This window comes from Daphnia pulex, chromosome 1, assembly GCF_021134715.1.
Source record: "Daphnia pulex isolate KAP4 chromosome 1, ASM2113471v1".
NCBI lineage: Eukaryota > Metazoa > Arthropoda > Branchiopoda > Diplostraca > Daphniidae > Daphnia > Daphnia pulex.
This window is the reverse complement of record NC_060017.1, coordinates 3,303,201-3,324,873: the sequence shown is the minus strand read 5'-3', so window position 1 is coordinate 3,324,873 and position 21,673 is coordinate 3,303,201. Positions and strand designations below refer to the sequence as shown.

Sequence of the window (21,673 nt, the reverse complement as noted above, 5' to 3'; positions counted from 1 at the left end):
TTGGCCTTTTTTCTTCTTCTTCTTCTTTTTCTTTTTTTCCGTTTCTGGTTTCGTTTCAAGTCAGACTAGATGGCGCCTTTTTCCGACTCTCATTCCGTATGAACTGCGTCTCAGCTCTGATTTCAAAGAGTCTCTTCTGTCTGCCTTCTCTCCCTCTTTCTCTTAAGCGTTACTATAATAGTTGGACTTTTGGGAGAAACTAGAATAAGGACCGCCAGCCGAGATCATCAGGACCTCCTTCCTTAAGGGGACCGCAACGGGGAGAAAGAAACAAAAAAAAAAGAATCCGGAATAATATTGCGGCCAAAACACTTGTCAAACATGTGGTCAGCATGTGCATTTCACCCCCAAAAGTCACAGTCCCTGATGAGACCGCACACAGTATCATAAGTTGTGTACCAAAACTGGGGACCCTATAGGCCTACACACATATGCGGTGCGCTGGCGTTACACGGAGACTTTTTTTGTTCGAAAAACTAGCGCAGAGTCCATCGTCTTTTTCCGCGTTCGATGACCAGCAGCAGCATTAGGAGCAGCATTGTGAATTTCTCTGAATTTGAGCCGCGCTATAGCTTCTCTTTCCTGGTCCCGTTCTCACTTTGACTCTGGGAAAAGACAAGAGCTTCCTGCTCATCCATCTTGTTTGACTCGTTCTCTTCAAAGGGCTAAAGTCGTGGAACACTTTCTTTCTGTTAAAGCCAGCTCTGTAGGCGAAATCGAATTTCCTGTTCTCCTTGAAATGATGTTAAGGGGACAAAAAAAAAGTTGTATTTTGTAATAATAATAATCTATGTACATCATCTTTTTGTCTTTTTCGTTGATGAGAGACACAGCACAGTATCAAATATAAATGAATACGATCTAGTAAAAAAAAGGACGTTGTACAATGCACAAAACGGAAGAAATCAGGAAACAACTGGAATAATCAGGAAAGCAAAGACGAAGAAGTAGACACACACAAACATTTTTCAGTTTAGGACAACACACATAATATAAAAACTCTACTACGCGCCATGTTTTCTTGTTTTTTTTTCTCTTTCTTTCTTTTAATAATATTATATCAATATTTATATTTTCGGGTTGTTGTAGTCATTTTTTGATCGTGTCAAAAGGTGATCGGTTTTTTTAAAATTGTATTAAAGGAAAAAGAGAAAAACAGGAGACATTCATTCAAAGTGGTGAAGGGAAACCGACCGAGGCGACACTTGAGCTGCCACTGAGCGAGATCTCGTCGTAGAGGCTCATTCGGCTCGACGTTGTCATCATGTGGTGCTGTTGTTGATGTTGTTGATGCATTTTGGGGTGGTGTTGCTGCTGGTGCTGCTGCTGATGCTCCATGAAGGAGGTCATCATCATCATCGAAGCCGCTGGCTGTTGATGATGCTGGCCGTTGAGTTGGCGGACGTGAGACGGCGAGGCGGAAGAGGACGGAACGGGCGAACCGGTTTCGTTGCCGCTGCCGCTGCAGTTGCTGCCACCGCTGCTGCTGCTGCTGCTGCTCATGTTGTGTCCGCCGTTGCCTCCGCTGACGCCGCTGCTGTTGACCCCGGCACCGCCTTCCGTTTTCTGCACCAGACGACGCCATTTAGCGCGGGCGTTCTGGAACCAAACCTGACGGAACACACAGAATTTTCAATTTTCATCGGTTAGATGTGAGCTTGTATAGAAGAGCAGCGGAGATATACGTGTAAGCGGTTGTGTATGTTTATGTGTTAGACTAGGCAGCTCGTGAAACAGGAGGGGCCTCATGGGGTGTTTCTTTCAGCGCCTGTCAGCGGCGAGAGTTTCTTTTTTGGGCTAACGAGAAACCGACGCCCCCGGACGTTCGCTATACCAAACAAAAACCCCATGGTGCCTGTCTCTATTTCTCTCTCTCTCTCTCTCTCTCTCTATTTTCTTGGTATATTTAACTGTCTTTCAGTTGTTTTTTTTTCTTCTCCCTGAGCCCCACAGCCTATATGGAGTATATTAAAGCCAAAATGGTGATCCTCTCTCTCAGGAGAGGAGCTGTTATTAACCCAGCACAGCGCACCAGCGCAGAACCCTATGGGCTTTTGTATTTTACTACCATCTCTCCTACTGTGCCCGTATGGGCCTATATATCTATCTGTATACACACCCCCCTTCGCTGGTGTTGAAAAGAACTACGAAGGAATTAATAAATTTAAAAAAAAAAGAAGCTCGAAGGAATGACTCTGGAGAACAAAAAAGTCGATTCGAAGGAATGTGACGACATCACGCAAGAAAAAACAAAATGAAAAACCCGTTTGACCCTATCACCTGAGCTGCAAAACTTTCGTCTGCGTGTCCGTACTGTCGCCAAAAAACAAAAAACAAAAAAAGCGTGATGAGTGCTGACCATTTTCTTTTTCCCCCTTGTGAATTTTGTTGTTGTTACACCAAAAGAAAGAAGAAGAAAAAAACGAATAGACAATAGCGAGATAAGAATATTAAGTATTTGGCTGAGAAATTCTTTTTGTCTTACCTGGAGGACGCGCTTGGAGAGGGTGGTCTTTTGCGAGAGCTGCTTCAAGTCTTTGGCATCCGGGTTGTGATTGGTGGCGAAGTAGGACTTGAGCATGCGCAATTGGTGGTGCTTGAAAGACGTCCGCAATCGCTTGGTCTTCTGCTGCTGCTGCTGGGACGAGACCTGCTGTTGCTGCTGGTTGCCGTGGACGCCGTTTGCGCCTCCCATCGAGCCCATCAGCATAGAGGAGCACGGCGACGACGACGACGTATCCATCAACCCGCCGCCGTCGACGCTCATGTACGAATCGTCTTCCCGCTCGTTCATCAGGCTGACCTGCATGTCGGCCGACGACTTGATGCTCGGCATCCGCCGCTTGGTGCGCACCCGCTGGTTCTTGAGCGACGAGGCCGGAGAGCCGGAAGCCGGAGAGCTTTGGTGGTGGTAGAGTTTGTTGGATTCCATCATGGGAACATCGACCAGGCTCGTCGAGTGGACCATTTGACCGTGGTAATGCTGTTGCTGGTGGAGGGCGTGATGCTCGAACGGATGAGGACTGCCGAAAGGCTCTTGATGATGGCCCATGTAAGTCTCAACCGGTGGCTGCTGTGACGTTGCGGCGAACGGCTGGCCGTTGAATCCGGACGGAGCCGACGATCCTGGCTGGTAATGCTGCTGGCAAAAGATGAGAGCGCCAACCATTCCGAAAGTGGAGCCTTTGATCAAGTGAGTCTGACAGACGTGACAGCTGAAGCAGCGAGTGTGGAACAAATGCTCACGCCCGCGCATCACCAGCTCGTCCGGCTGGAGCGTTTCGCAGCATTTGGCGCATTGTTTGCGACCGCCAAACAACCTGAACAACAACAATAATAAGAAACATTTCAGATGTGTTGTTTGCTCGGAAATAAAAAAAAATATATATCTATATAGGCCTAAAACGTATAGAAGAATGAAAATGGTTTCGAGTTGTTTACCTGTTGTAGTCTTCGCGGCAGTAGATGCGCGACTGGCGGGCGAAACAGGACAAGGCCGTGTCGAGTGGCCGTCGGCACTCGTCGCACCTGAGACACTCGCTGTGCCAGGCTTTGTCAACGGCTACCAGGTAGTAGCGATCGACGATCTTGAACCCGCAGCCGGCGCAAATGACCGCTGCTGTTGTGTTGTTGTTGCTGTTGCTGTTGTTGTTGTTGCTGGCCGTTACTCCACTTGGCTGTTGCTCAACAGTTGCAGACCCGGTTTCATGAGGAAGCTCTTGAGCTGTCGCTAGTCTCTTGGATGGGCAGATTGAGGCCGATGAGTCCTCGTCGTTGGCCACTTCTTCCCGCTCTTCTTTCACCAAGTGCTGGACGGCCTGATGGCGTGGCTGCTGCTGCTGCTGTTGGAGGTGGTGGTGGTGGTAGAAATTGGGTTCCAGCATGGTGTTGCCAAGGGTTGATTGATGATGCTGGATCATTTTAGTGTCGGTTAACTCGTTGTTGTTGTTGTTGTTGTTGTTGTGGACGGACAAGTCGTCTCCCAGCGAGGCTCCCGTCACAGCCGACGGGCGAACCCTCATGGCCGTCTCCTCGTTGTGATATGGTTGCTAAACGAAACGAGACAGCCAAATGATTCATCGGTTAATCGATATGAAACGAATGACGGTCTTAGGCCTATAAGGTCATCTCGCTCTTATATAATCTCGTCCCTAGCTAGCTCCTTTTACGGCCGTTTAACGCCGCGTCAACTTTGGTTGTTTGGTAAGACCTCTTGTCAGATGAAATCGGAAAGCAGAAAAATAAAAGCCACCGTCAAACTCTTGTCGAGAAGAAGAAGAAGTTATAAACGCTTCTTTTGTTTGGTGGGGGGGTTATTTTGTCAAGAAGTTTTGGTTCGGATTTTATGGGCAGTTTTCCACACACAAGATGCAACCGAAAAAGAAAAAGAGAGAGAGGAATAAGAAAAGAAAAAGGGACAGGTCAGGTGGACAGGTCAAGTGTATATAGACATAAGCAATGACAGCTATTATTGTTCTCTTAGTCTGGCCCGATGAAAGCCCCCAAAGAAGAACATTAAGTCCGGTTGTTGAGTGTATAGAATACAGTCGTCAGTGGTAGTAGTAGCTATAGCAGCCAGAGAAGAGGAGTAATAACAATAGAGACTGTATCAAGAAGAAAGAAAAGGTGGAGGATGTCACAAGAGGCTTATTTATTGTTGAAGGAGAGACCCCGAGAAGTGGTTGCGCCCCAGTCAGCAGGAGCAACAGAGTCTTCTTCTTCTTTTTTAGCTCTTTCTCTGTCTCTCAACACGTCAGATTATACACATCTTGGGCATGGACTCTCTCTCTCTCTCTCCTATGGTATGCAGCAGCAGTGTGTGGCTATATAGCGACCACACGGATTACGCCCTGTCCCAGGAGCTATAAGAAAGCCCAGCACCTCCCCCGACGACTTGATCTGTCTCCTCTCGTCTCTTCTCTCTTTCACATCCCCTTATACCAACTGCCACTAAAAGTCAAAAGCAAGAGAAAAAAGACATCTCCAGTTGTATATGTATAAATACACACACACACACACACACACACACACACACACAAGCTCCTTTTCACGATATGCCAAGTAGTCCGGAGAGCTTAATCTCATCTGATTCTCTTTTGATTTCCCATTTGGACAAAAACTAAAAATAAAACAAAAAAGTCTTCATCTCTCTTTTTTTCTTTTCTATTCTATTCTGTCTGCCTATATACACCCGTATTCTTGTTTGTGTGATCTATCTACTCCATCAGCACATATATATGTGTGTATATATATATAAGCCTTTTTTGTCCCCCATGTCAATGCAATGTGATTACACATCGCCAGGGAGAGAGAAATATGTGGGGATCGATGCATCACTCGGTTCGAAGCTGCCGGGTTTTTTCTTCTCGAAATAAAAATCGAAGAAAATAACAAAAGGAACAAGTTATTGTTGTGATTTTTCATGGATTATTCACTTTTAAAGGGGCGGGACCCGATTTTTTTGTTGTTTTGTTTTAAAGAAAAGAAAAAAAAACAAAACATGTTCTCTTGGAATCTGGCCAGCAGGAGCAACTCCGTCAGTTTTTTCGGTTTGTTTTCTTTGTTTGTTTTTGCTGTTCATTTTTTCACCGTAATCAAGTGGGGAATCGAATCACGAATTCTCCGCTCACCCGTCTTGTTCACATGATTTTTTGTTTTGTTTTGTTTCTCTTTCGTTTTTGTTCTCCTGATGTTCCAATTTGATGGGAAATGTCGTCAACACGATCACTCCCATAACCCGTACACGCCGGGGTAGTAGTAGTAGTAGCTGCTAGCTGCAGCTGAACCCCCGAGATCCTACAGATCCTCGAGCCAGGGAAGCGAAAGAAATCCGATCTCATCGCGCTCGGCCCACAAGTCTCTTACACAAACACGCATGCACGCACAACAACAACAACAGCAACAACGCAGAGAAGATAGAGATATACATCGAGATAAAAACGCTGCACAGCCAGAGACTCTCTGCTATGGACTCAGGGAGCTGCTGGCTGGCTGGTCACTGCTGCGCTTTGATTGCGTGCGTGTTATGCACAACACGTCGTCGCCCAAGACATATACACACAACTGGAAGCTGCTGCTGCTGCTGCTGAGCTGGCGACGGCTTGACTAGCAGGAAGAAGGATATAACTGAACTGTTCTTGTCTCTAAATCTACATCGCCACCAACAGCAGCACAGATTGATCTCAGAAATGTTTTACGGCTACTATTTTTTCTTTTTTCACCAAAATAATAAAATAAAATCTTTTTTTTTTTTTGGCTTTTTCACAACAGGAGCGAAGAACAATAAACGGCCACTGTCTAAAGAGAGTCAAAGTCTCTCTGTTTCACTGTATAACCTAACCAATTGTCTTGTGGGTGCTATACCCCGCGTCAATATGATAATCGGATGGGAAACACAAGCGAGCGGTTAACCGTGACAGACTTTTCAAACAAGATTATTCAACGACTTGCGCCTTTTTTCTTTGTTTCCAAACGGTCAAACAAGAAGAAGAAGAAGTAGAGAGTTGTTTTTATTCTTGTTGGTTTTGTTTCATAGCTAAAGCAGTTTGTGTTTTCGGGAAAAAAAAAGAAATAACTTTCGGGTCGCGGTTAGAGAGAACACGAACCCGGGAATTTTAGTGGGCGTCGGGAAGAAGAAGAAGAAGAAAACAAAAAAAATCTTCGAGAGTTATAAATATGTTGCGGCTAATATCGTCTTTGGGTAGTCAACAAAGTTTAGAGCCTCGACTGACAACCAACCAACAACAACAGAAAAAGGGGGGAAAAACTGCAAGCGGCGCGTGAAACGACGTCCGCGTATTTTTTTGGTATTTGGCCATCATATCGTTTGGCATCAAGAAGAGCCCACCGTCAATTCTTGGAATGGCCGTGCCACCATTTTCATTACTCGGATGGTTTTTTATTTATTTATTTTATTTATTGTCAGAGTGTCAGAAATGCCTCGTTTGTGGACGGTAAAGGAGTCGGGTGCTGGGGGGGGGGGGGGATGGCGCTGGCGCATCCACGCGGAAAGTTACGCAGCGTCACTAGTCATATACCTGACTCGAAAGAATTCGTTTCTATTTTTTTTTTTTTTTGTAAGCTGAATTTCTGAATAATGTTATTCCCCTGTCGAGCCCGTACCTATTCGGTTTTTATGATTCGGAACGTGATGATACAAGAACGCCATTTGCGTCGTCCGCAATCGGGGGCGTATTGAATCGGCCGTTTGGTCAATATCAAGACGAACCACATTTTTTTGAATTCCGTGGAAAGAAAAAGGGCGCTCCTTTTTTGGATGTGGGGGGGAATTTTTTGTGAAATTTTCTGAGAAAAAATTTTGTTTTACTGAAATAAAAAAAAGTTCGACGATTTCCTTCGAACCGGAAGAGATTTGCGCCACGACCGATTGTGCGAGACGGCAAGAGGCGGATAGTCTTTTTGTCTTGTTTTTCTCTCCTTGGCGTTTTCTTGTCGATTTCAACAAGAGGATGGCACCACCACTCTCATACAAATAAAGACAAAAAAATGGTCAAGACATTTCTTTTTTCTTTACGGGGGGATCCGAAAAATCGGATTAAAAACATTGAGGGAGGTCGAAAAAATGAAAAAAAAAAAGGACAAGAAGACTTGAGCGGAGATATAGAAGGCGACAGTCGAGTTGGAGCTCATCCGGATGAGCATCCGGCGGCGTTGACCGTTTCTTTCTTATTTAGCTGCAAATGGTATTGTTTTAAATTCCTGTACTCGGCTTGTCAATCAATTCGGTTTCCCGTCTTCGCATGCATGTACACATCTATACTACTTGTTTTTACGGGTCTTTGTTTAGCATCAACTATTGTTCGGGTCTACATCTTTCGGGGTTTTTTTTTCTTTTTCAATTCAAGATTGGTGATCAACTACAGCAATTTCATTTTTAAACACACAAAGTTCGCTGTTCCCGACTAGCCACAAAGAGATGAGCCGCCACCGTTTAGCCGTGAAACGATTCCGACATTTTTTCGCCGGACCAGCCTCCTCACTATTTGTGTGTTTATTTCAATAAAAGTTCACATGTTCGTCATTGGCCAACTGAACCGCGAAATATCTCAATATGACGTCAATCATCATTATCACAAGGTCCCACACATAACGGGCAGGATGAGGGTAGTGGGGGGGTTGGGAATTAGGGGAGAAGTTTCGCTTATTTGACGCTACAAGTTTTTCATTGTGACGGACGGACGTGAAAAACGGGAAATGTTAGACATCGGCGAGTGCGCGCGCGGACGTGTAACACACCTGGTCATCCTGGCGCGATGATGGCGCACAGTTTTTCCTCCTCTTAACTGCAAATGATGACTCGATCTCACCCCCCTCTTCTTTTACTCTCTCTCTCGACTTGGGACTCCATCCGTCCCTACTGGTTTACACGAGCCGTAGAGAGCCAGCAGCAGTAAGAGAACTGCTGGTGGTAGGAGTGGGAGTTGTTGGCAGTGGCAACCCTTACCCCACCTCCTCCATCATCATCATCAACACCGGTCTACTCTATTATTATCATCTTTTATTTTCACTCCCCCCCTAACCAACCAACTCCCCTAACACTGACTGCATGGACTACGGTAGTCCCTCTCCACACAAGTGTATACAAAAATAGGGTTGGAAATATTATTAGACCAGTACCGTACCAAACCCTAATACAACCCCTCTTTTTTCTCCCTACTAACACTCTACCTACATGCATGGTAAAAAGTCCCGTTTCATTGTGTACACACATGATATGATGGGGAAATAATTAAAAAAAACTATTGTCTCGCGCTTCGTCAATTATCGGTCGTGTAACGCACGCCACATCTAATTGAATCATCATTCAAAATTTCGGAATAAAAATACCCGGGGATTTCCGCTATCTCTTATTATATACATAGTCAGGACTTTGTAGACTCTACGGTTTGGGGGTTCTTTTCCGAGACCACCGAATATGGGAAAGTCGTTCGATTATGGTGACGACAATAAACCAAAAAAACTCAGACACATGATCGTGTTCGCTGTTGGAATGACAATGAATTAAAGTCTAGCTAACTTACCCAGTACATAGCAGGCCCCGGTGTAGGTGAATCGCCTTGAAGAATTCCCATTGAACTTGCGGTCGGGTTGATGATTTGATTTTCCGGTTGAATTTGAAAAGAAAGAAGAAACTATAAAGTTTCTTTTTTCTTGCAAATGATAAGTGTCCAGTCAAAACGAAAAGTCGAGTGTGATAGAAGAAATTGAGGACGATTCGTCTGTGTCCCTGCGTGGGTGAAAGTCTCGTCAAAACTCGTCCCGTTTGAATTTGTTTTCTTCTTTTTCTTTCAAAACTTGGCCGTGATGTTCTGGTTCTTCCGCATTGACGGCGCGGAAGTTACAACGAGTAGAATTTACAAAAAGGAAAATTCTTTTCTTGTTTTTTTCTTTTTTCTTCGTGCTGGCCCACAAAACAAAACAAACAACTCTCCCGGTTGGTGAGCTGGTCGTTCACTCCCGTCACTCGGCGCAAGCGCAAACCCAACAAAACCTCAGAAATTGGGAAATTTGCCAACAAAATGTGAAGAAACTGCGATGCGGCAAACACGACGTTGATTGTTGAAATAAAATGTTTTTAGCTAAATGGTGTCTTTGGGTGATGGATGAAAAATAGTTCGCTGAATCAACTGGTGCTGGATGTGGACGACTGCGTTCGTGTGGTGTGAGGTGGTCCTCCACTTTGGCAGTACTGACGGCCTCACCGGCTCTACTACGCGGATAAATAAACCCTCCCCAACCCAACGGGCTCTCTCTCTTCTTGGACTGGTTGGATGGATGGATGGTGCTGCTGCTGCTGCTGGTTGAATAGGGCCCCTTGTGTGTGTGGCGCCCCCTCCCCCTTTGCATGATTAAGCTCCTCCTCCTCTCTCTCTCTCTGGAGATATACGGACTATATGACGACTACTATACTACTACCACCACCACACACTTTCTTATTTCTTTTTTTTTCGACCGAAATGTTGGTGGTTCTTTTTTCTTTCTTTCTGTTTTGTGTGTTGTATAACCCGGTATAACCATATTTGAAATGGAGATGATATTCCGCCCACAACATTTTCTCCGAAATGAAACAAGACTGGTTTACATAGTTTATTTCGAGCTGCGGTTTATATTTTCCGTGTGTTATGATATTCTACAGCCTCCTTGATTTTTTTCTGTTTTTTATTTTTTTCTTCTCCTTCTTCCCCTTTTTCAGACTTTTTCCAGATTTTTTCCCTTTTTTTCTTTTCTTAACCCCTTCGATCATTCATTATTCATCCCCAAACGAAATGTCGATGACATGATTCTGACGTTATAACTGTCTTGTATCTTATTGGGATTTCTTCGACCCATCACTTTGTTTTTCTTCTTTAAGTCCTTAAGGAAAACGGCAATCAATTTTTTGTTTTGGTTTTTGTTTAGGGCATTATTTTGATGTCTTTGATTGATGTTTGTGTGTATAAACACAAAACACACACACACACGAAACGTTGGGTATATAGCCAAGATATTTGTTGAGAGGAATTGATTTGAGCTTTAGGGAAAAAGAAGAAAACAAATACGCATAACGCTCGGCCGGGTATCTACCTACACGCCGTATAAATTCAACACGTCATATAAATCGCCTGGATCCTTACCTGCGTGGGTATGTATAGGAGGAGGCTCGCTTTTGGTTGGCTAGCTTGTGGGCCTGTGCATATACATATATTTATATTTAAAGAAACATAACTCTTTTTCGGAAAGGTTTGGTCTCGAATATTTTTGTTCTTTTTTCTTTTGGTTCCGTGCCATACGCCAAGGCGTTCACACACACACACAAGGCAGGAAGAGCTCGGGACCGGTGTTAAGGGAACATTTGCGTATTAACTTAACCTGTCAGAGTCTCTCATCTCTGGTTCGGGTCAGGCACGAGCTTCTCCCATGTGCGCAGTGTCTTTTAGACAAAGTAAAGAAAAAAACAAAAAGAAAAACTGGAAAGAGAAGAGGATGACTCTCATCGGTTTTCCTCACGAGTGTTGATGTATTCAAGAAAAGTGGTGTTATTCATTCGTTATGACAGGACGCTGGCAGAGTTATTGGATGGCCGAAAGGAGTAGACAAAAAAACAAAAATTATCATTCTAGTATTTGAACGTACCCTGAATCTTGATGTATAAAAGCGCGTTCTCTTCTCTCTTTTATTTCGCATTTTAAATTCTACTGGGAATCGAAGTAGCGGTGGCGCTGCTGCCGTCATTTCTTTCCCTTGGAATACATTAGCAATTACAAAAAGGAGTTTTACGCCGAGAGGTGTGAAAACAAAGAGAGAACAAGGCGGTAACGGCTAATGAGTAACACACCTATTTATGGGCGTAACTAGTTAGCCGCTAGAGTGGAGTGGCAATCGTAATGAAGGTGCACACACAAAAAGAGTCGAGAGCGGAGCAACTCAATTCAGAAGGACATCCAAAATAAAAATAAAAACCCGTAAAATGTCTCTCGAAAGAAAAAAAGAAGAAGAAAAATGGAAAAAGAGCATTTAACTCCTCCTACCCGAAAGCGGAATTATTACGCCATCCGTCAATCTCGCGATGCTGACGATTCAATCGCTCGTCTGAGAGAATAAAAAAAAAAGAAAGAAAAGGACGACCAGCTCTGTCTGCACAGACATAGAAAAAGTCTCCCCCAGCTTTATAGTCTTTGGAATTTTATTTCAGTTTTTTCTTCTTTTTTTCATGGAGAGACAAAAACCAACAAAAACAAAAAGTTCGTCCCTTTTTTTCTCTATAGTGTCTCGTATGCGCAACCATTGAAATGCCCCACACAAGAAAGAAATAAAAAAGAAAAAAAAAGAAACAAGAATTGTAAGTAACAAGTCATGTATCAATCCATCAAACGAAGCCAAAAAAAAAGGCAGTTCGGGAGCAGGTTTTCTCTGTCTATTTCAGATGGGCAGCTCACCAGTATTTTCTTTCTTTCTGGAAATTTGTATAAATATAAATTTTTTTTTCTCCCTTTTTTCTTTTGTGTGGGTTGTTACCTTGTTCTTTTTATTATTTTATTATTTTTTTTTTCTGTTTTCTCTCGAATAGACTAATATACCCGGGGTTGATGACGGGCCAGAGCTGCGGGACGTTGTTGTGTCGGCGCGAAAGCAGCGTGAGATCAGAGCCTCCTGCTGGCCCAATATATATTTTAGCTGCTACTGGGAAGCCAAAGAAAAACGAATATCATCATCTTCTCAGTTTCCTTTTAAATCAATAATCTCTTGGCTTCATCTTTATTTTTTTTTGCCTTTTTTCCTTTTTAAACCAGTAGCTGGGTATAGTAGCCATACATACGAGTGCTTATGTGGACACTAAGGTTAGCCCATAGAGCCCTCCCCCTAGCTGTATATTGTGTGCCAAAAGTGCAAGAATCCCCCATGCGCTAGTCGCCGTGTCTCCCATGGCGGTCATTTGTCGAGCTGGTCCAGCTCCTGGTCACTTATTTGAAGACCGTTTGGTCAAATGGTCCATCGGTGTGGATAGTGGTGATGGCCACTGATGGATCCAGCAGCGCAGAGGTAATCCAGTAGATATACAGCCCTGCAGCAGTCCAGCAGATCCATATAGAACTAGGAATTTTCTATTCCCTATCTACGCCGCCTTTATTAAGAGAAGTTGACACTGAGCTGACGATGGCCCAGTCTCTTCTACTTAACTCATTTATTTGTTGTGATATCGTTTGATTTCAGGCATTAACATGTTCTTTTCTTTTAAAATGATTCTTTTATTTTTTTTGGGTCCTTTGACGACTAATTTCTTGAATTTCGTGTGACGTCGAAGGTGTTGGCTCTCGGCCGTCAGCGTGTTGCGACCGTTGCGTGTTTCGAAATCATTCACCATCATTTCCTTCCTCTTGTCCCATGTTCTTTTCTTTATTTAGCCCCCCCCCCCCTACGAAAAGAATCTAAGAAAACATTTGAATATAATATCGTCTATTTAAAAAAAGAAAAAGAAGAAGCGGGAGCAGAGAGGCGGCGGCGTTGCTGTTGAGTAAAGATGTTATCAATCCTCCAGTTGCCGAGGGACCCTGCTGGACTGTTAGACCCTGGTCCTCAACATCTCAGTCTCTTGGCAGCCAAAACCAACACACACCTTGTGTATATTTATATTTTTGATTCTTTTGAAATAAAAAAAAAACATTTTTTTCTTTCCCCCGACGTTCTTCTTTCTATTGAAAATGTTGAATACAGAAAAAAAGGGACAAGGGCTTTTCTCTTTTGTGTTCTTTCTGACTGCTGTTGCTGCTGATGCCACTGATGCGTCCAGTCTCCTTTCTCGCCTTTTCTTTTATTCATTGCCTTTTCTTCTTTCCAACTTTGTTGGCCTCCGTCCGCCCGTCCGCGCGCTGGCAGACAAATGAATGATAAATTGGCACCCATCGACTTTTGACTGACTGGATGGTGGGGCCCACATCGCCCCGTCAACACGACAATAACCACGGCCAGCAGCACAGGGCCCCCGATGCTGCTGTCCAACGACATGGGTGTTATTAAAGGGGCCGGACGGTTGTTGAAACATCCAAACACGGTGATTATCGCACTTCTCCTGCAACAGCAGCAGCACCACCAACAACCTCCCCCCTAAAAATAAGAAGTGAACAACTCAGGTTTTTCTTCCTTTCTTTTCTTTTCTTTCTTTTCATTCTTCTTCTTCCTATACAATCCGGCCCCTGTGCTTGCAACATCGCTTTAGCGCACTACTATATATACCAAGGTAAATCCACCTTCTTATTTATATATAGTCTCCCTCATCTCTCCTGTGTTAAAGTAGCACTGGAGAGACTAGACCCTATGGTGATGTCTTATTTATCCGGAGGAGCGATCTGTTTCTGCCATCTTCCATCCTGGTACAGTCGCCCGGCCCCCAAAAGGGGGAAAAGAAAAATAAAAAGTTCACAGACAGAGAGGCTGTATCTCTCCATCTATTCTGACGGTGCGTAGGACACACAATGCACGCTCACGCGTAAATTGTATAGGCCGAAGGATGGAAAAGGACACACACAAGAAAGAATGAATGAATTCATCTTTTTTTTTAACTTTTGCGTTGTTCTCTTTTTGATCCGGTGGACACATTTCGTGTCGAGTTTTTTTTTTTTTTTCATTTTTTGTCGGGTGATAATGACCATCTTTTTTCCAACCCGACTGTCCTATAAATATAAGGAGCTGTCTGCCCGTATTCGGGCAAATGTATGCTAAATAATCATCACATGGTAATAATATAGTGCGTCGTCTTTCTTTGACAGAATAAATCAAATATCAAGCCAAGTATTTGGACAATGCGCTGACTGCTGATGCAGCAGCAGCAACAGCACCGGCAGCAGCAGTCGGCGGCGCGACGACATTGTTAATACACATTTTGGACGGCACAATCCGGGCCGGTGTCCACCTGCGCAGTGTCCCCCCAAAGTAGCATTATCCTACTTCTTCTATTATAGATCATCAACTAACATTTCTTTCAAATTTTGAATTTCGAATTTTTTTGTCCAAAAGGGACCGAAGAACGACGAGAGAGAGATGTGTCTAAAACATATCGCGGCGGCGGCGCGCGTCAGCAGCATTCCGATCTTCTTATTTCTTTCTGTCAAATGTAAATTTTTTTAATATTTTCATCTCCCTGGAAAAAACGTCGACATGTATATACACAGGAAAAAAAGAGAAAAAAATAAAATAAAAATAAAATAAAACTGAAATTCCTCCAATTCCTCCTCCTACCCCCCAGTAAATGTAAGAGAAAGGCTTTTTCTGTCTTTTTTTTTCTTCCTCTTTTCCAAAAATTATTCTACGATATGACCTCATCATGGACAATGATGTCTAACCGTTAACCCTCCCCCAAATGCCCAGCAGTATATGTATAGTGTATACGCCACGGACTGTGGAACCTTGGTCGTATATTATCCAAGGTTTTCAGTCGCACGTTATTTCTTCACGCCTTTTCCCAATCAGCTAAAATAAAGCTACTCTTTTTTTGTTTTCTTTCTTTCCATAGAATTCTCCCGGCGAGATAAAAATCGGTTGCCTTTTTGTTTTCTTTATTCTTTTAACGTCCAGGCAAATGAAAACACGCACGCCGAACAATTCATCCCTGCGCCATATAACGACTACTCCAACATGAACAGCCCAATGACGTAATAAAACAATTTGAGCGGCTCGAGGTCCGTCAAGAAAACCAAAAAAAAAAAAACAAAAATAACCCCGGAACAAGAAGAAGAAGAAGAAGAACTTAAAATAAAAAAAAAAAAAGTGTACAAAGTGAAAAGAATTAAGAACAACATTTTTTGTTCGGGGGAGGGAGGACCGTTCTTTTTTATATTTTTACCTTCTTTTATGTTGAAAGGCGAAACAAGAAACGTACCTGTGCCGCATTAACATGGACACACAAAATGGTCATTGCCTTTTCGTCGAAGAAGAAGGTTAAGAAAACCGAGATAACACACGTTGGAGATATACACAAGTCTGTAGGGGTCTGTATGATGGCGCATAAGGAGATGAGAGAGAGAGACGGAAGGAATATATATATAAGGAAACACAAACTCACACACTTATATAGACGACGATACAGATACATATACACACACACACACATTGTGTGTATAAAAATGTTTTTAAGTGGCTTCAGTTCACTGTGCGTCCCGAGTACCCCCACCGAAAGTCGATGATGGCCGTATTCAACGACCTTGTCTATCCTCTCAAAGGGAGAGAGAAAATGTTTTTTTTTTTCGGTGATTTTTAGGGCCTGTCAGTCGCCTTGCGCGAGCTCAGAACATCACCATCCACACAACACATTTTTGTAAGGTACGTATAGAGAGGGAGATGTAGCCTGCGCTTTGGATATTATATGTGGAGACCCTTCTTCTTCTTCTTTTTTATTTCTGAAAAATGTTATCCTTTTTTCTTTCCAGTCGTATAGACTAGATATAGGAGAAGAAAAGGGGTTGTCGCTTGTTTGTCTTTCTCTATATTCCCCGTTTGGAAAAATAGAGGCAGCAGCAACGGAAAATACCAATAAAACAATGAAGACGATAGAGTCAACCTGTTGACCGATTTGGTCCTTTTCCCAGCCGCCCCATTTCCACCTTTTATTTGAGAAGGTTTTTACCAATAAGGCAGCAAGGAGTATCCGCCCTAACGTGGATGAAAAATAAAAATGTCAAATAATATACCCGAGACAAAAAAGAAATACAACTACGTAGTAGCAACAGCAGCAGCAGCGAGTACACTACAGCATAAAAGAGTCTGCACCAAATTGTTGCCGTGTGCTCAAACAAACCAAAAAAGATGGAAACAATTTCCAGCGCTCAATTGAAACAAGAAAATGAGTCGAGGGCAAAAATGTCGTCACATATTCGAAATTAAAACTATGCAATTCTTTGCAATTCAAATGAGGGACGGCGCATCAACAACAAACGGGCGGCGGCGGACGTGGAAATACGCGGGCGGTCAATGATTGATTCATCAAGTTCTTTCGCTTTTTTTGTTTCTTTTTTTTAATCTTTTTTTACTTTAGCATTTTTAAATTATTTGACCATTCTTTTCCACCTGCTGATGCTCCTCAACCGCCGCGTTGTCCAATCCTTTTGAATTTCCCGCGCTCTAATGATTGATGCGCTCCGAACCGAAAACGAGACGCGGCGGATTTACATGCGGAAAAAAAAAGAAGAAAAGAAAAGAAGCCGAGCTAGAGAGACTTGACAGTTTCTTCTTTTTCCCAATATGGAACTCTGTTATACAGACAACAAGAGCGCACTGTATAGACAATCCCGCCAACATGTATTAAGTGGATGTTGGCCGGTATCTGGCAGCGGACGGCCCGTTCGGTTTGAGACGGAAAGGAATGTCAAAAGAAAAACGTTCGGGGTATCTGTAGAATGTTTCGAGATTCACCGTCGTCTGACCGGCTCTCTCGTCACTCAATCTATTCTCGTATGTATATAGTCGCTTCAATTGTCATTGCGTCTCTGTCGATCCAGCACGTTCTGCCTTGCCTCGCTCGGAGAAGAGCTCATCACGAAATAACTACGACCCCATCGTGACGGGCCCCGGTCTTCATCAAACGACAACACAATACCCGATTCGAAAAAGAAATCGAAATGTATTTGTCATCTGTTTTTTTCGTTTGTGCCCGGCCGCTATATAGCTAGATGATATACGCACATCACTGCTCGCATGGACAAGTTATTTAGACTCCTGTCGTATAGTTTCCCGTCCATCAATCATCGATGCGTCGTGTGTCGCTTATTTGATATTGACGTGCACAAATGTATTTTATCCAGTCGGTAGTAGCCATACTACCGACGCTGTGCTGTAACAACCACCCGAACCGGATCTATTAAATAAACGTTGGTCGTGCAGACTCGGCCATGTGTAGTACTATTGCTGTTGTTGGTGACCGCACTGAATATAATGAGACAGAAGCCGACTTTGAGATCTTTGAGACTTTGCGCAATGTCTCTAGTAGTAGCTACCTACCTTCTAGTTTTGTTGTTGGACGCCAAGGCGGTGTACTACGTATATACCAACTGTCGAACTAGGTAATATTCCCAGTATTATTTAGACGGGATTGTTGATTGCATTGAGTCATCAATCATCAGCGGGGGGGAATAACAAACCAGAGCCTTGGCGAGTAGATTTGATAAAATTAATGTCTTGTTGTAACGTCTAATATTCACAGTAATGAATCAAAGGGACAGCCGAACAATGAGAGTTGCGTGCACCGCGTTTTCGTGAAGAGCTTTTTTCACTTTTTATTTGACCTATACCGCCGGATGACCATCTCACACAAATATTTCTATTACGATAGTCGGAAAATTGATTCACAAAATAATTTCGACCGCAAAAAAATAAAATAAAAGGTTTTGAAATTTTCCCAGAAAAATCAAAAAATCAGAAAAGGAAATTTGAATTCCGAGTGATTATGAAATAACGTCGGTTGTTGCTGCCACGCGCCCCTTGTATACAGCATTTTGAAGGGGGTGATGTCAGTCGAACGATGAATGGGAGGGGTGGGTGGGAGTGAGTATAGTATTTTTCCTATTATGTTAAAAATCTAAAGAGTAAAAAAAAAGAAAAGGAAAGAAAAAGAAATAAGGGGAGTGTGTATTCGTTTTGGCGTGTGCTGCATCGCATCAAAAACCCTAAAAGCGGAAGAAAACTTCTCCCTTTTTTTTCTCCCCCCACCCGTTTACCACCCCCCACCCCCATCCCTGGATTTTTATATTGAGATCCAGCAGAGGAGAAGGTCTTCCAGCCGGCCTTGCTAGATGTATTCCGTTCAGCGAACCCGGTCATTTCCATATTGTCAATGAATGGAATTGAGGGGGTTATATAGCGCATAATATGGATGGCGGGGACGACCTGATGGTGGGGGTGAACCCCCGTCCTTGCGTCTATATTCCATCAGCCTATACAGTATATAACCAGAGGAGGGGAAGAGAAAAAAAAAAAGAAAAAGAAACCCATTGACTCGCATTACACAAGAGCCCAGCAGGAGAGATTGAGACCCCCTGGTGTCAGCGTCTATATAGTCTACAAGGTAGCAGGACAACCATTGACAAGTTCCCTTTTTTTACCCTCTTCATCTCTCTCGTATACTGTCTCCAACTGGATGCTGTTTGGCCATTGTTCCTCCGGGGTTGTGCTGGATTATTTTGTCCATATCCCCCCTCTCTCTTCAGCATTATTGTCCAACTTTTGCGCTTTACCATTCCAATTTTTTCTCTTCTCTTCTTTATTGTTTGTTCCACTCCATGTTGCTTGTTATGTGCGGCGGTGGCGGCGGCCGGCACGTTCCCCATTGGGAACCAACGACCCGCAAACCCGTGATCTATCGTTCCTCGACTGTTGGCGGGCTGTTTGTTCGTTTTTCCTCAGCCATTGTATACCGGCGTAGAACATTACACACACTGGATTGCAGATGGACAGACTCCGGAGAGAGAGAGAGAGGGGACTATACATGACAGGTCCAGTTAAAATATTCCGGCCCTGACGGACGTGATGAAATCGATCTGCCACCCGTTTTTTTTTCTCTGTTCTCTCATTCAAATCGAGTCGTGTACACACACGATGGCAATAAAAAACGAGAAGCGCTACATTCCCCATGTTGTATCTCTACACATGTAGTATTGGATTTCCATTATTCACCCTCCTCCTCCTCGTAACAATAAACACGGGGGAAAAAAACAAAGCTCAAAACAGTCAAGTCGTTTTCATGGTAAATCATATCTCTCTCCAAATATTAAAATATTTAGCCGTGTGCTGGATATATACTATTTGATTTGTTTAAACAAACAACATCACAGAGAGCCTATTCCGAGTTTGTATTATTTCGGGGGGTGCTGTGGTGAGAAACGGACAAGACACACACACACACACACACACAGAGGGAAGAAAAAAGGGGGGTGATGTAAATCAAAAGGATAGTTAAGTGCTCTCTGTGTTGATGGGGTTGGGTTATCGTCTAGTTAGGTAATATGGAAATGAGAACGGCCGACTTTTTTTTTTTGAGTCGAGTCGGAGATTTAGTTTCTCTTAGTTTTATTTTGTTGAAAACAAAAGGGGGAAAAAGACTCTTCTCGGAACAAATTGGTACAAATGAGCATAAGGATAACTATCGAGCCTGTGGAGGAATGTCCATCTCATCGGTGGTTGCTGGACCGCAACCCGCAAAGTGATGAGGAGAAGAAGGGAGAGGACTCATCATCGTCATCATCCAAACTAAATACGCATCGGGAAACCAAAGCAAAAGAAAAAGAAGAAGAGAAAAGAAAAGAAGAATATGCATAAAATTAAATTGGTCAGGAACTTGAGGGCGGCGGCCCATAGTTCCATAATCCCATAGCTGTATAGCCAAAACGGAAAAGAGAAAAGAACCAATAAAAAAAATGTTGCTGGCCATCAGCTACCTCCCCCCGTTCCTTTTTTTTCTTTACTTTTCTTCGCATAATATTCCTGTTAAATGTTGTGTTAGTGTAGTACCAGAAAGTAGAAAACGGGCGCAACAACAACACCAACAACCCGCACCGGAAAAAGAAAAGAAAAAAACAACAACATTTATTTAATAATCGTATAACGAAAAGGGGATATACATAAAAATAAATCGCAGTTTGTTTGTTTCTTCTTCTCAAAACGGATCCCAAGATGCAAATCAGAGATGCTGAAACCGCTCGTTCTCATCCGTGGGCTTTACCACAGCAGACAGGACCGAGAGAGAAAGAATGAGCATGTGGGCGATATATATTCGTTGGGTTTGTTGGTTTTTCAGGGTCTTGATGCCCCTCGCTATATATATATATATATATACAGGCGAGTTTGGGTCGATCAAAAATCGTAAATCAAATGAAGAAAATGAAAAAAAAGGGCTGGAATGGGTAGATATGGTCAGAGCCGCATAAAACTTTATTGACTCCCGCCAACGGACGGACTTGGTATATCTCGTCATATTTTTTTTTTTCCTTTTTTTTTTTAGTTATTGTGTGTGTTTTGGTTTCTTTTAACGAAATAACAAATGGCCAGCGCATATATATTTCATGTTTATAATCATCAAAATATTTTCTAGGCTTGGGTTTTTTTGAATTTTCGATGTTTGAAATTCTTTTCCTTTTTAAATTGTTTGGGTTGCTGACACTGTGTTGGGTTGTTCCCTCCAGGTGTCGCTATCATAATTGGAATAATTCACTATATGTGATAGTTATTAGATTCTCTTATCTCTCTGCCGTGTCTCCTTACTTATTCCACGGGAAAAGGAGGACGCACAATTTATTAAACCAAGGATGTATGCGCACGTATAAAATATATTCATATGAAAAAATACGTTGCTGTCGTTTCGCTTGGACTCACTCGAGGTATTGCCCGGCGCTATCAACAGCCGAAATATGTGGAAAACTACAGCCGAACGAGTTACGCGCTCGAGTAATTTTCCGATGACTTGTTTGTTCGTTTGTTGCTCGACTGATACGCCAACAGCGCGTCAACTGTGACGTTTCTTATCTCCGGATCCGATCCTCATCTGTTATTAAAAAGTCTATGTGTGTATTTGATGATTATTTCCCAATCCAAAGGCCCCGTATTTCCACCCAGATTGCCGAAAGGGATTATTGTGTCAAATGTATTAATTCTACCAGCTGCGGTCCACAAAAACAAGAGTCCTCCTTGCCGATTCTAATCGCGTTCGTTCGTTGCTGAGTTTTTTTTTGTATACGCGCAGTTTAGTTATATTTCACCTGCTGGAAGGAGGGGAATGCAGTTGGCCTGGAGATGTTATCCGCGCGCTTGATTATTACGTAAACATATTTTTAGCGAAACAGCGCTAAACAACAACAAAATTTTCTCTTTTCCAAAAAAATAAAAAATAAAACAAATAGAAAAAATAATTTAATATTCCGTTTCTCTCCGCTATACTATACTACCACTCCCGTTTTGATCCCGTTTGAAATAACAAAATTCCTAGGAATATTAAAATCGAAAGATTAGAAACTATTCGCCCTTCCCGGTCCCGGGCCCGCACGTCCAGAATAAGAAATGCGTTCGGTGCTTCTTTGCATGTCTGATGTCTCTCTCTCCTCGTCATTTTCTAGACGAGATTCCAACAACAACAACAGCAACAGCAACAACAACAACAATGGTCTCTCAATTCTCCCCGGGTCGGGTTGTCAGCCGT

General features: G+C 43.0%; 1 protein-coding gene across 1 annotated transcript; it reads right to left on the bottom strand.

Annotated features, from left to right (window-relative positions):
* Nucleotides 1-745: 745 nt before the first annotated feature.
* LOC124195545 (protein apterous-like) lies at nt 746-9,872 on the bottom strand. The gene is made up of 4 exons (XM_046590007.1): nt 9,042-9,872; nt 3,442-4,049; nt 2,486-3,320; nt 746-1,611 (listed from the first exon to the last, which is right to left on the bottom strand). Exons 1-4 carry the CDS (start codon nt 9,090-9,092, stop codon nt 1,171-1,173), a joined length of 1,935 nt encoding a protein of 644 aa, XP_046445963.1. The 5' UTR covers nt 9,093-9,872; the 3' UTR covers nt 746-1,170.
* Nucleotides 9,873-21,673: the final 11,801 nt, after the last annotated feature.

What these genes read in the sequence shown, in the direction of transcription:
- LOC124195545 (XM_046590007.1), bottom strand. Translation starts at nt 9,092, where the DNA reads ATGGGAATTCTTCAAGGCGATTCACCTACACCGGGGCCTGCTATGTAC. An exon ending in CGGGGCCTGCTATGTACTGG is followed by an intron (nt 4,050 to 9,041) that starts GTAAGTTAGCTA and finishes CGTTTCGTTTAG; the next exon opens with CAACCATATCACAACGAGGA. An exon ending in TGCCGCGAAGACTACAACAG is followed by an intron (nt 3,321 to 3,441) that starts GTAAACAACTCG and finishes GTTGTTGTTCAG; the next exon opens with GTTGTTTGGCGGTCGCAAAC.